The sequence below is a fragment of the Salmo trutta genome, chromosome 4 (genome assembly GCF_901001165.1).
Source record: "Salmo trutta chromosome 4, fSalTru1.1, whole genome shotgun sequence".
NCBI lineage: Eukaryota > Metazoa > Chordata > Actinopteri > Salmoniformes > Salmonidae > Salmo > Salmo trutta.
Window position 1 is genome coordinate 53,970,267 of NC_042960.1, and position 12,789 is coordinate 53,983,055.

The 12,789-nt window shown below is 46.3% G+C and overlaps 1 protein-coding gene across 1 annotated transcript in view; it reads left to right on the forward strand.

Moving 5' to 3' along the window:
* Positions 1 to 2,246: 2,246 nt before the first annotated feature.
* Positions 2,247 to 12,789, forward strand: part of atp8b3 (ATPase phospholipid transporting 8B3) — a 52,042-nt gene continuing 41,499 nt past the window's right edge. The window contains exons 1-8 of the mRNA XM_029751341.1: positions 2,247 to 2,443; positions 2,769 to 2,948; positions 3,076 to 3,134; positions 3,232 to 3,295; positions 3,719 to 3,810; positions 3,954 to 4,067; positions 5,122 to 5,220; positions 5,596 to 5,657. Coding sequence (XP_029607201.1) covers positions 3,259 to 3,295; positions 3,719 to 3,810; positions 3,954 to 4,067; positions 5,122 to 5,220; positions 5,596 to 5,657 — 404 coding nt within the window. The 5' untranslated portion in view covers positions 2,247 to 2,443; positions 2,769 to 2,948; positions 3,076 to 3,134; positions 3,232 to 3,258. The remainder of the gene's footprint in view (positions 2,444 to 2,768; positions 2,949 to 3,075; positions 3,135 to 3,231; positions 3,296 to 3,718; positions 3,811 to 3,953; positions 4,068 to 5,121; positions 5,221 to 5,595; positions 5,658 to 12,789) is intronic.

The window sequence follows — 12,789 nt, forward strand, 5'->3', positions numbered from 1 at the left end:
AAAACGTTTTAATCTGGTTCCTTGAAAGATTTCCTGGGAGGTTTTATTAAATCAAATCAAACACTCTCAGAACAGAAACTATAGGTTATTTGGAGATTTTGAGTAACTTCCTAAAAACTTTCAATAAGACTTTTAATAACAGTGCTAGCTTATTTTGGGTAACCTTTGGAACTTCAAGCCCAGATAGAACATATGGACATGAATTTCCTTAGACAATAACCATGTATTTTTTAAAGTGACATGGCATCAGTGAGATTCTAACCTATAATCTTCTGTTCTCTATCCATAGAATTAGTCCCGTGTGCCACCAGGATGGAGCTAGCATGCCATGTTTTGTTATGCATACAAAATATTCATTTTAGTCTATTCAAATAGACCCAAATTCAAAGGAAACAAGCACTTAGGTGTGGCCAATTAGTGGGAGCGGTCAACACACCAGAACACACTTAACAAGACAGAGGATAGAGAGAAATTAAATGGAACCATGTTTGAACTTCTAGGAAACGTTCTGTGAAAGTAATGAAATACCAATATATTTATTTTGTCAAGTTCAATATCATTTTACTGCCTTGGGTTAAATCAGGGTCACACAGAGTGTTTCTTGGTGGTTTTAAACAAATCTATTTTGAAACAAAAGTATACACCTCACACACCTGGTTATGGGCTTAAACAAAAGAAGACACCTGTACCATGTCAGATATAGTTGAAATGTCTTACATTTAGAGTTTGAATCCCAATGTTACACTTGATGTACATCACAGAAAACTGAAATATAGCAAAACTGTTTGACATAGAAACACCGGATAATGAGGCCACTAGAGGGCGATTTGGTCCTTTGACTGTAGGAAAGAGCTACATGTGCTGAGAATGTTCCAAAGCCAAGCAACTTTCCTGCACCATTTCCAGAAAGTTGTATGCAAAATAACCATAAGACAACCACACTCTCACTGAGTTCTAAGAAACATATGGTTCTCAGAACATTATGTGCTAGCTAGGTGGTTTTCTGGTCCATGTCAGTCCTCTGAATGTGGTTGAGAACTTGAAATACACAAGAGGACTTGAAAAATAATTTAGATCAGAATGGCTATTCAAATACTATAGGCCATACATATTGAATGTAATAGGCCTCTTACTGTAACATATTTTCCTTCACAGATATCATTGATTATCACAATGCAATAGTGAGTTAACAGAACATGTCACTAAATAGCAGACAATGTTATGCCATAAACAATCAAATTGCTTATGGCATAACGTGGTATACCGAAAGCACTTTCCTAGTTGAGGTGTATGGAGGTTTTTCATCATGTTGTAAGGCCAATACATGGGGCTTTGTGCGGACAGGAGCTTCCCTTTGAGGATAAAGACATAGTAACCACCCATGGGAAGGAGCTCACTGTGCCCCTCCATCCTCATCTCAGTCCTCCTGCAGCTTGGACTGCTCTAATAGACAGAGAAGGGGAGAGAAGAAGGGAGAAAGAGAGAGAGGGAGAGAGAGGTAGGGAAAAATAGAGCGAGAAGGAGAGAGGAGAGAGGAATGGAGAAAGAAGGAGGGAGAGAGGGAGACAGGGAGAGAAAAGACAGAGGAAGAGATAGGAGGAGAAGGAGAGGAGGGAAGAGGGAGAGAGGGGGATGATGTGGGGAAGAAAAGGAGACCTCTGTGTTGTGAGGGGAAGAACATGAAACCCATGGTGAAAGGAAATCAGAACTGGGAGTTTGGCCTGGTATTTCCAGGACAAAGATGGTGACCTATTACCTACTTATACATACTTTCACCTGAAATTCAGGCCTGTGTTAGTTAGCCTTATTAGCACTGTGACAAAGACAACATCTCAAAATAATTTCCTTGTTTTCTGTAGACCGCTTTCCCATCCTCCTTAAACTATTGAAATTCAGCCAAAGACGTCAATGAGTCCCTCTGTACAGGCGAGTACATCTCAATGGTCCAGTGTTGAATGGCCAGGGAAAAGGGGCTGGGGAACGAGGGACCACTGGTATTTGTGTTCTCCCACAAAACTCTTATAACCTTTCTACCTTTCATTTTATTTTTTTCTCCCGTCTCTCCTCACACATTGTCCCTCCCTCCCTCCCTCCCTCCCTCCCTCCCTCCCTCCCTCCCTCCCTCCCTCCCTCCCTCCCTCCCTCCCTCCCTCCTCCCTCCCTCCCTCTGGCAGGTGCAGGTAGAATATGTTGATACTGAAGCTACCTGGGAAAGAGAGAGGGACAGGGACTGAGAGAGGCAGGAAGAGAGGGAGGAACGCCAGCAGGTGAATTGTTATGAAATGCTGTGGAGAATGTGTGGAAAGTCACCACCATGTTAATATTCAACTGTGGTCTGACTGCTGAGGTAGTTGCGCGTGCGCCAGTCACCTGGTAACAGGTGTTATGTGACACACAGAGACACACCTGCCATGGAGGGATACTCAAGGGATGCTGTTTACAGGTGAGTGTTATTAACGATCACCTACACACCTACAAACCTTTTAACATCGAGCTATGGGTTTGTTAGGAAGTACATTTCTTAGTTCATTTATTGTGGGAGCTTATTCGAGTTTGTGCTGTTTAAGCTAAATTGTGTGCGGGAGGCTAGTGTTTAGGGTTGGTGTGTGTTGTCATCAGGTAACATTTACCTGTTATCTCTTTTCTTTGTAAGGAGAAGAGGGAAATAGAGAGTTGTAACTGAGGAGGTGGAGCCCCTTTCCCTGGTCTATCTGAGGTGAACTGGGTTGACATTCATTCCACTGAATACGATCATTACTCCTCTTTAGGTTATGGTGACAGATGAAAACAGGATATCACCCACCGAACCACGATTCCCCGCCCCTTGTTGTGTTACCTGTTGAGAGTCCTGGCTTAAAAATATGATACTCAAATAGTTGGATCGACAAGTTTTACCAACTGCTTACCAAACAAAGACTTTCAACCAAAGCTGGGTTAACTCATGTTCGGTAGGTATTTTGTCATCTACTGATCAAACGTCTTAAATGTTAAACCTTGGGACCATTTGAGTTCACACTCAGTCACCTCAAAATACCAGTAGTAACATAGGATTTTGTGTCTTTCTGATGAGAATAGGTCACAGTCAATGATTTGAGGAGTCAAGATTCCCTCTTTCTCTCTGTGTGTTCTATGAGGTAAGCAAGCATGGCAACAATGTCATGAGTTACAAGGCTGGCATGAGAGTCAATGTTATGAATAACTTGCCTGTTGCGTTCTGTTTCACTCTTCCAGAACAGTATATTTAGTCATTATAGCACCATGTCTAAAGGGGATACTACCACCAACCCTGAAACAGGTCAGTCCAGTCTTTGTGTCCATCCATATTTGCATGAAACAAGTGAAAGTGTGTCTAGATGTCAAATAAAGCATCCTATATATGACCTTTGACCTAGTTTGATAATGACGGAGTGTTTTAAGGGATCCGGTTTCCTCAGAAGAAGCTATTAGAGTAATTTCTGCCTTCTCCAGGCGTGGGATAGGGGAATAAGGGGCTGCAAGATTCCCCCTGAGAGATGGAATAATAACACACTACAGTCTGTCACACACACACACACACACACACACACACACACACACACACATGATCTCATCCTACCCCATATGTGATGGACAGTGATGTGACCTAGTCCCTGTACTATGCCCTCCTCAAATCTCATTGGTGATAGAGAAAGCCAATTTGTGGTTGTAATAGGCTTTTCTTTAACCCTGTTTTTAACAGATATTACGTGGGAGGTGAGAGCAAACAGCCGCCACTTCCACAAACATCGACAGCGGAGATCCTTTCTGTGTTTCCGCTGGGGCCGATATGCCGTGAGTCACAGTACACTGTGTTGTTGTAACCCAACACTGTAGGCACAAACACACTAACCCACTAATTGACAAACACTCACGTCTCCCTTGTGTCTCTCTCTCTGTGTTTCTTTCTGTGTCTGTCCACTGGGTTGGGTTGCCAGGACAATGTGGTGCGCAGTTTTAAGTACTCCCCTCTGACCTTCCTACCCCTCACGCTGTACGAACAGTTCCAGCGAGTAGCCAACCTTTACTTCCTCCTCATGGTGGTGATGCAGGTCAGACTCTGGGTTTCATTTATCTACTCAGTTCATTTCTATGGTTTCTGAGGATGGGTAAATCATATGTATTTTTTGGCCAATATTTGACATTAGTGATTTTATTTATCTGTATATATGTTGAGAAAGAATGGTAATATTTTCGATTGTTTTAAACTAGTGTTCTAGTATGAGCAGCTTATGTGCAATTTATACTTGTGATTCAGTGAATGTGGTACTCAATATGTGTGTGTGTGTGTGTGTGTGTGTGTGTGCGTGCATTAGTACTGAGTGAACAGTGCTTTTTTCGGTCAGTTCGGTTTCGGTCCAATTTTTAAAACATAATTAGGGTTTCTTGATTTTGGTTTTGATATTTTTATTAACATTAAATGCAGTATGAAATAATGACATTAAAATGACTTCAGAGCTTTTTAATGGAAATTCAAAATCCGAAAATAGTGAACATTCAAATTTAAAATCCGAAAATAGTGAACATTCAAATTTAAAATGCGAAAATAGTGAACATTCAAATTTAAAATACGAAAATAGTAAACATTCAAATTTAAAATCCTAAGTATGTCTGACAAAATAATTGTACTAATTCTTCAAAGTAGATGAGGCATACTATCACAAACGTCTCTATTCCTCTCATTGTTGAGTTGTGTACGTTCCTCTCTCATGCGTTCTATGCGGTGTGTCTATCTAACCTAATGTAGCAGGTGTAAAAGTGTATCCGTCTCTGTCTGAGCAGGAAAGAACAGGCACAATGGATTATGGTCATTGAAGGCAATTACCACATTTCTGCACTGAACTAGGTTGAATATTTGCTTAATGTGAACTACAACTTCCTTCAGTCCAGGGTCTCACATAGTTTTTGACTTGATTTCTCTCGTGAATAATTCGATTTCTCTATAGAGAAACGGCTCGTTGGGCTCACAAAAAAAAAAAAAACGAAATGGTATTCAAGTAATTGAACCAATGTCAGTCAATTAGTTGCTTAATAACAACAACAATAAAAAATCGTGGTTAATCGCTCAGCACTAGTGCATATGTGCATGTGTGTGTGTGTTTCCAGTGTGTCCCTGCCATCTCGTCCATCCCCTGGTACACCACCACCATTCCCCTGGTAATAGTGCTGTCAGTACGGGGGCTTAAAGACCTGGCCAATGACCTGGTGAGATCACTCACTCACCTTCCAATCACGCGCCTCTCTCGTTCATTATCCTCATTGACTCCTTGTACTCACTGACAAACTGGTCTTCCAAGTTGCATAGATTTTAGCTAGCTTCTCTACTCCAGCAGCGATTATGTTTGCATGGAGCATTCTGTGGTTAAGTGCATCACTGCGTTATGGTGTTTACACCCCTTTTGAAAGGCTTTGTGACCCTCTTTATTGACTTGTCATTTAGTGAAGGATGTAAATCTCTCAGCTTGTGTCACTATATGGTCCCCTAATAGTGTTTTCTCTCTCTCTTTCTCTCTCGCTCTTTCCTATTCACCATTTACTATCTGTCTGTCTGTCTCTACTATCTCTGTTTCTCTCCCTCAGGCCAGGAGACGCAGTGACTCTCAGATTAATAGGCGACCCAGTGATGTCCTCATCTCCCAGAGGTGAGCACAAAGATGCCAGCTCTGCCTCTTAGGGCACAAACCTAACTTCAGACACCCATGTGAACTGTAAAACACTCAAACGTTTGCGTGTGCTTCTAGTACAAGATAAATAATATAGGTCTTTACCTCAACTCCTTTCTTTGTCCCTTCTGTCTCTCTCCCTTCTGTCTCTCTCCCTTCTGTCTCTCTCCTTTCTGTCTCTCTCCCTTCTGTCTCTCTCCCTTCTGTCTCTCTCCCTTCTGTCTCTCTCCTTTCTGACTCTCTCCTTTCTGTCTCTCTCCCTTCTGTCTCTCTCCCTTCTGTCTCTCTCCCTTCTGTCTCTCTCCCTTCTGTCTTTCTCCCTTCTGTCTCTCTCCCTTCTGCCTCTCTCCCTTCTGTCTCTCTCCCTTCTGCCTCTCTCCCTTCTGTCTCTCTCCTTTCTGTCTCTCTCCCTTCTGTCTCTCTCCCTTCTGTCTCTCTCCCTTCTGTCTCTCTCCTTTCTGACTCTCTCCTTTCTGTCTCTCTCCCTTCTGTCTCTCTCCCTTCTGTCTCTCTCCCTTCTGTCTCTCTCCCTTCTGTCTTTCTCCCTTCTGTCTCTCTCCCTTCTGTCTCTCTCCCTTCTGTCTCTCTCCTTTCTGACTCTCTCCTTTCTGTCTCTCTCCCTTCTGTCTCTCTCCCTTCTGTCTCTCTCCCTTCTGACTCTCTCCCTTCTGTCTCTCTCCCTTCTGTCTCTCTCCCTTCTGTCTCTCTCCTTTCTGTCTCTCTCCTTTCTGACTCTCTCCCTTCTGTCTCTCTCCCTTCTGTCTCTCTCCTTTCTGTCTCTCTCCTTTCTGACTCTCTCCATTCTGTCTCTCTCCCTTCTGTCTCTCTCCTTTCTGTCTCTCTCCTTTCTGACTCTCTCCCTTCTGTCTCTCTCCTTTCTGTCTCTCTCCTTTCTGACTCTCTCCCTTCTGTCTCTCTCCCTTCTGTCTCTCTCCTTTCTGTCTCTCTCCTTTCTGACTCTCTCCTTTCTGTCTCTCTCCTTTCTGTCTCTCTCCTTTCTGACTCTCTCCCTTCTGTCTCTCTCCTTTCTGTCTCTCTCCTTTCTGACTCTCTCCTTTCTGACTCTCTCCTTTCTGACTCTCTCCCTTCTGTCTCTCTCCTTTCTGTCTCTCTCCTTTCTGACTCTCACCATTCTGTCTCTCTCCCTTCTGTCTCTCTCCTTTCTGTCTCTCTCCTTTCTGACTCTCTCCCTTCTGTCTCTCTCCTTTCTGTCACTCTCCTTTCTGACTCTCTCCCTTCTGTCTCTCTCCCTTCTGTCTCTCTCCCTTCTGTCTCTTTCCTTTCTGTCTCTCTCCCTTCTGTCTCTGTCCCTTCTGTCTCTCTCCCTTCTGACTCTCTCCCTTCTGTCTCTCTCCTTTCTGTATCTCTCCCTTTTGTCTCTCTCCTTTCTGTCTCTCTCCTTTCTGACTCTCTCCCTTCTGTCTCTCTCCCTTCTGTCTCTTTCCTTTCTGACTCTCTCCTTTCTGACTCTCTCCTTTCTGTCTCTCTCCTTTTTCACTCTCTCCTTTCTCTCTCTCCTTTCTGTCTCTCTCCCTTCTGACTCTCTCCCTTCTGTCTCTCTCCCTTCTGACTCTCTCCCTTCTGACTCTCTCCCTTCTGTCTCTCTCCCTTCTGTCTCTCCTCCTTCTGTCTCTCTCCCTTCTGACTCTCTCCCTTCTGTCTCTCTCCTTTCTGTCTCTCTCCCTTCTGTCTCTCTCCTTTCTGTCTCTCTCCTTTCTGACTCTCTCCCTTCTGTCTCTCACCCTTCTGTCTCTTTCCTTTCTGACTCTCTCCTTTCTGACTCTCTCCTTTCTGTCTCTCTCCTTTTTCACTCTCTCCTTTCTCTCTCTCCTTTCTGTCTCTCTCCCTTCTGACTCTCTCCCTTCTGTCTCTCTCCCTTCTGACTCTCTCCCTTCTGACTCTCTCCCTTCTGTCTCTCTCCCTTCTGTCTCTCCTCCTTCTGTCTCTCTCCCTTCTGACTCTCTCCCTTCTGTCTCTCTCCTTTCTGTCTCTCTCCCTTCTGTCTCTCTCCTTTCTGTCTCTCTCCTTTCTGACTCTCTCCCTTCTGTCTCTCTCCCTTCTGTCTCTTTCCTTTCTGACTCTCTCCTTTCTGACTCTCTCCTTTCTGTCTCTCTCCTTTTTCACTCTCTCCTTTCTCTCTCTCCTTTCTGTCTCTCTCCCTTCTGACTCTCTCCCTTCTGACTCTCTCCCTTCTGTCTCTCTCCCTTCTGTCTCTCTCCCTTCTGTCTCTCTCCCTTCTGACTCTCTCCCTTCTGTCTCTCTCCTTTCTGTCTCTCTCCCTTCTGTCTCTTCCCTTCTGCCTCTCTCCTTTCTGACTCTCTCCCTTCTGACTCTCTCCCGTCTGTCTCTCTCCTTTCTGTCTCTCTTCCTTCCGACTCTCTCCTTCTGTCTCTCTCCTTTCTGTCTCTCTCCCTTCTGTCTCTCTCCCTTCTGTCTCTCTCCTTTCTGACTCTCTCCTTTCTGACTCTCTCCCTTCTGTCTCTCTCCCTTCCGTCTCTCTCCCTTCTGTCTCTCTCCCTTCTGACTCTCTCCCTTCTGTCTCTCTCCCTTCTGTCTCTCTCCTTTCTGACTCTCTCCTTTCTGTCTCTCTCCCTTCTGTCTCTCTCCCTTCTGTCTCTCTCCCTTCTGTCTCTCTCCCTTCTGACTCTCTCCCTTCTGTCTCTCTCCCTTCTGTCTCTCTCCCTTCTGTCTCTCTCCCTTCTGTCTCTCTCCTTTCTGTCTCTCTCCTTTCTGACTCTCTCCCTTCTGTCTCTCTCCCTTCTGTCTCTCTCCTTTCTGTCTCTCTCCTTTCTGACTCTCTCCCTTCTGTCTCTCTCCCTTCTGTCTCTCTCCTTTCTGACTCTCTCCCTTCTGTCTCTCTCCCTTCTGTCTCTCTCCCTTCTGTCTCTCTCCTTTCTGTCTCTCTCCTTTCTGACTCTCTCCCTTCTGTCTCTCTCCCTTCTGTCTCTCTCCTTTCTGTCTCTCTCCTTCTGACTCTCTCCTTTCTGTCTCTCTCCTTTCTGTCTCTCTCCTTTCTGACTCTCTCCCTTCTGTCTCTCTCCTTTCTGTCTCTCTCCTTTCTGACTCTCTCCTTTCTGACTCTCTCCTTTCTGACTCTCTCCCTTCTGTCTCTCTCCTTTCTGTCTCTCTCCTTTCTGACTCTCACCATTCTGTCTCTCTCCCTTCTGTCTCTCTCCTTTCTGTCTCTCTCCTTTCTGACTCTCTCCCTTCTGTCTCTCCTTTCTGTCTCTCTCCTTTCTGACTCTCTCCCTTCTGTCTCTCTCCCTTCTGTCTCTCTCCCTTCTGTCTCTTTCCTTTCTGTCTCTCTCCCTTCTGTCTCTGTCCCTTCTGTCTCTCTCCCTTCTGACTCTCTCCCTTCTGTCTCTCTCCTTTCTGTATCTCTCCCTTCTGTCTCTCTCCTTTCTGTCTCTCTCCTTTCTGACTCTCTCCCTTCTGTCTCTCTCCCTTCTGTCTCTCTCCCTTCTGTCTCTCTCCTTTCTGTCTCTCCTCCTTTCTGACTCTCTCCCTTCTGTCTCTCTCCACTTCTGTCTCTCTCCTTTCTGTCTCTCCTCCTTTCTGATCTCTCTCCCTTCTGTCTCTCTCCCTTCTGTCCTCTCTCCTTTCTGTCTCTCTCCTTCTGACTCTCGTCTCCTTCTGTCTCTCTCCTTCTGTCTCTCTCCTTCCTGTCTCTCTCCTTCTGACTCTCTCCCTTCTGCTCTCTCCCCTTCTGTCTCTCTCCTTTCTGTCTCTCTCCTTTCTGACTCTCTCCTTTCTGTCTTTCTCCTTTCTGTCTCTCTCCTTTCTGACTCTCTCCCTTCTGTCTCTCTCCTTTTCTTCTGTCTCTCTCCCTTTCTGACTCTCTCCTTTCTGACTCTCTCCCTTCTGACTCTCCCTTCTGTCTCTCTCCTTTCTGTCTCTCTCCTTTCTGGACTCTCATCCATTTCTGTCTCTCTCCCTTTCTGTCTCTCTCCTTTCTGTACTCTCCTCCCTTCTGATCTCTCTCCTTCTGTCCTCTCTCCTTTCTGTCTCTCCTCCTTTCTGACTCTCTCCCTTCTGTCTCTCTCCCTTCTGGTCTCTCTCCCTTCTGTCTCTTTCCTTTCTGTCTCTCTCCCTTCTGTCCTCTGTCCCTTCTGTCTCTCTCCCTTCTGACTGTCCTCCCTTCTGTCTCTCTCCTTTCTGTATCTCTCCCTTTTGTCTCTCTCCTTTCTGTCTCTCTCCTTTCTGACTCTCTCCCTTCTGTCTCTCTCCCTTCTGTCTCTTTCCTTTCTGACTCTCTCCATTTCTGACTCTCTCCTTTCTGTCCTCTCTCCTTTTTCACTCTCTCCTTTCTCTCTCTCCTTTCTGTCTCTCTCCCTTCTGACTCTCTCCCTTCTGACTCTCTCCCTTCTGTCCTCTCTCCCTTCTGTCTCTCCTCCTTCTGTCCTCTTCTCCCTTTCTGACTCTCTCCCTTCTGTCTCTCTCCTTCTGTCTCTCTCCCTTCTGTCTCTCTCCTTTCTGTCACTCTCCTTTCTGACTCTCTCCCTTCTGTCTCTCTCCCTTCTGTCTCTTTCCTTTCTGACTCTCTCCTTTCTGACTCTCTCCTTTCTGTCTCTCTCCTTTTTCACTCTCTCCTTTCTCTCTCTCCTTTCTGTCTCTCTCCCTTCTGACTCTCTCCCTCTGTCTCTCTCCCTTCTGACTCTCTCCCTTCTGTCTCTCTCCCTTCTGTCTCTCCTCCTTCTGTCTCTCTCCCTTCTGACTCTCTCCCTTCTGTCTCTCTCCTTTCTGTCTCTCTCCCTTCTGTCTCTCTCCTTTCTGTCTCTCTCCTTTCTGACTCTCTCCCTTCTGTCTCTCTCCCTTCTGTCTCTTTCCTTTCTGACTCTCTCCTTTCTGACTCTCTCCTTTCTGTCTCTCTCCTTTTTCACTCTCTCCTTTCTCTCTCTCCTTTCTGTCTCTCTCCCTTCTGACTCTCTCCCTTCTGTCTCTCTCCCTTCTGTCTCTCTCCCTTCTGTCTCTCTCCCTTCTGTCTCTCTCCCTTCTGACTCTCTCCCTTCTGTCTCTCTCCTTTCTGTCTCTCTCCCTTCTGTCTCTTCCCTTCTGCCTCTCTCCTTTCTGACTCTCTCCCTTCTGACTCTCTCCCGTCTGTCTCTCTCCTTTCTGTCTCTCTTCCTTCCGACTCTCTCCTTCTGTCTCTCTCCCTTTCTGTCTCTCTCCCTTCTGTCTCTCTCCCTTCTGTCTCTCTCCTTTCTGACTCTCTCCTTTCTGACTCTCTCCCTTCTGTCTCTCTCCCTTCCGTCTCTCTCCCTTCTGTCTCTCTCCCTTCTGACTCTCTCCCTTCTGTCTCTCTCCCTTCTGTCCTCTCTCCTTTCTGACTCTCTCCTTTCTGTCTCTCTCCCTTCTGTCTCTCTCCCTTCTGTCTCTCTCCCTTCTGTCTCTCTCCCTTCTGACTCTCTCCCTTCTGTCTCTCTCCTTCTGTCTCTCTCCCTTCTGTCTCTCTCCCTTCTGTCTCTCTCCTTTCTGTCTCTCTCCCTTTCTGACTCTCTCCCTTTCTGTCTCTCTCCTTCTGTCTCTCTCCTTTCTGACTCTCTCCCTTCTGTCTCTCTCCCTTCTGTCTCTCTCCTTTCTGTCTCTCTCCTTTCTGACTCTCTCCCTTCTGTCTCTCTCCCTTCTGTCTCTCTCCTTTCTGTCTCTCTCCTTTCGACTCCTCCTTCTGTCTCTCTCCCTTCTGTCCTCTCTCCTTTCTGTCTCTCTCCTTTCTGACTCTCTCCTTTCTGTCTCTCTCCTTTCTGTCTCTCTCCTTTCTGACTCTCTCCCTTCTGTCTCTCTCCTTTCTGTCTCTCTCCTTTCGACTCTCTCTCCTTTCTGACTCTCTCCTTTCTGACTCTCTCCCTTCTGTCTCTCTCCTTTCTGTCTCCTCTCCTTTCTGACTCTCACCATTCTGTCTCTCTCCCTTCTGTCTCTCTCCTTTCTGTCCTCTCTCCTTTCTGACTCTCTCCCTTCTGTCTCTCTCCTTTCTGTCTCTCTCCTTTCTGACTCTCTCCCTTCTGTCTCTCTCCCTTCTGTCTCTCTCCCTTCTGTCCTGTCTCTGTCCCTTCTGTCTCTCTCCCTTCTGACTCTCTCCCTTCTGTCTCTCTCCTTTCTGTATCTCTCCCTTCTGTCTCTCTCCTTTCTGTCTCTCTCCTTCTGACTCTCTCCCTTCTGTCTCTCTCCCTTCTGTCTCTTTCCTTTCTGACTCTCTCCTTTCTGACTCTCTCCCTTCTGTCTCTCTCCTTTTTCACTCTCTCCTTTCCTCTCTCTCCTTTCTGACTCTCTCCCTTCTGACTCTCTCCCTTCTGTCTCTCTCCCTTCTGACTCTCTCCCTTCTGACTCTCTCCCTTCTGTCTCTCTCCCTTCTGTCTCTCCTCCTTCTGTCTCTCTCCCTTCTGACTCTCTCCCTTCTGTCTCTCTCCTTTCTGTCTCTCTCTCCCTTCTGTCTCTCTCCTTTCTGTCTCTCTCCTTTCTGACCTCTCTCCTTTCTGTCTCTCTCCCTTCTGTCTCTTTCCTTTCTGACTCTCTCCTTTCTGACTCTCTCCTTCTGTCTCTCTCCTTTTTCACTCTCTACCTTTCTCTCTCTCCTTTCTGTCTCTCTCCCTTCTGACTCTCTCCCTTCTGTCTCTCTCCCTTCTGACTCTCTCCCTTCTGACTTCTCCTCCCTTCTGTCTCTCTCCCTTCTGTCTCTCCCTCCTTCTGTCTCTCCTCCCTTCTGACTCTCTCCCTTCTGTCTCTCTCCTTCTGTCTCTCTCCCTTCTTCCTTCTCTCCTTTCTGTCTCTCTCCTTTCTGACTCTCTCCCTTCTGTCTCTCTCTCCCTTCTGTCTCTTTCCTTTCTGACTCTCTCCTTTCTGACTCTCTCCTTTCTGTCTCTCTCCTTTTTCCACTCTCCTCCTTTCTCTCTCTCCTTTCTGTCTCTCTCCCTTCTGACTCTCTCCCTTCTGACTCTCTCCCTTCTGTCTCTCTCCCTTCTGTCTCTCTCCCTTCTGTCCTCTCCCCTTCTGACTCTCTCCCCTTCTGTCTCTCTCCTTTCTGTCTCTCTCCCCTTCTGCCTCTCTCCTTTCTGACTCTCATCCCTTCTGACTCTCTCCCGTCTTGTCTCTCTCCTTCTGTCTCTCTTCCTTCCGA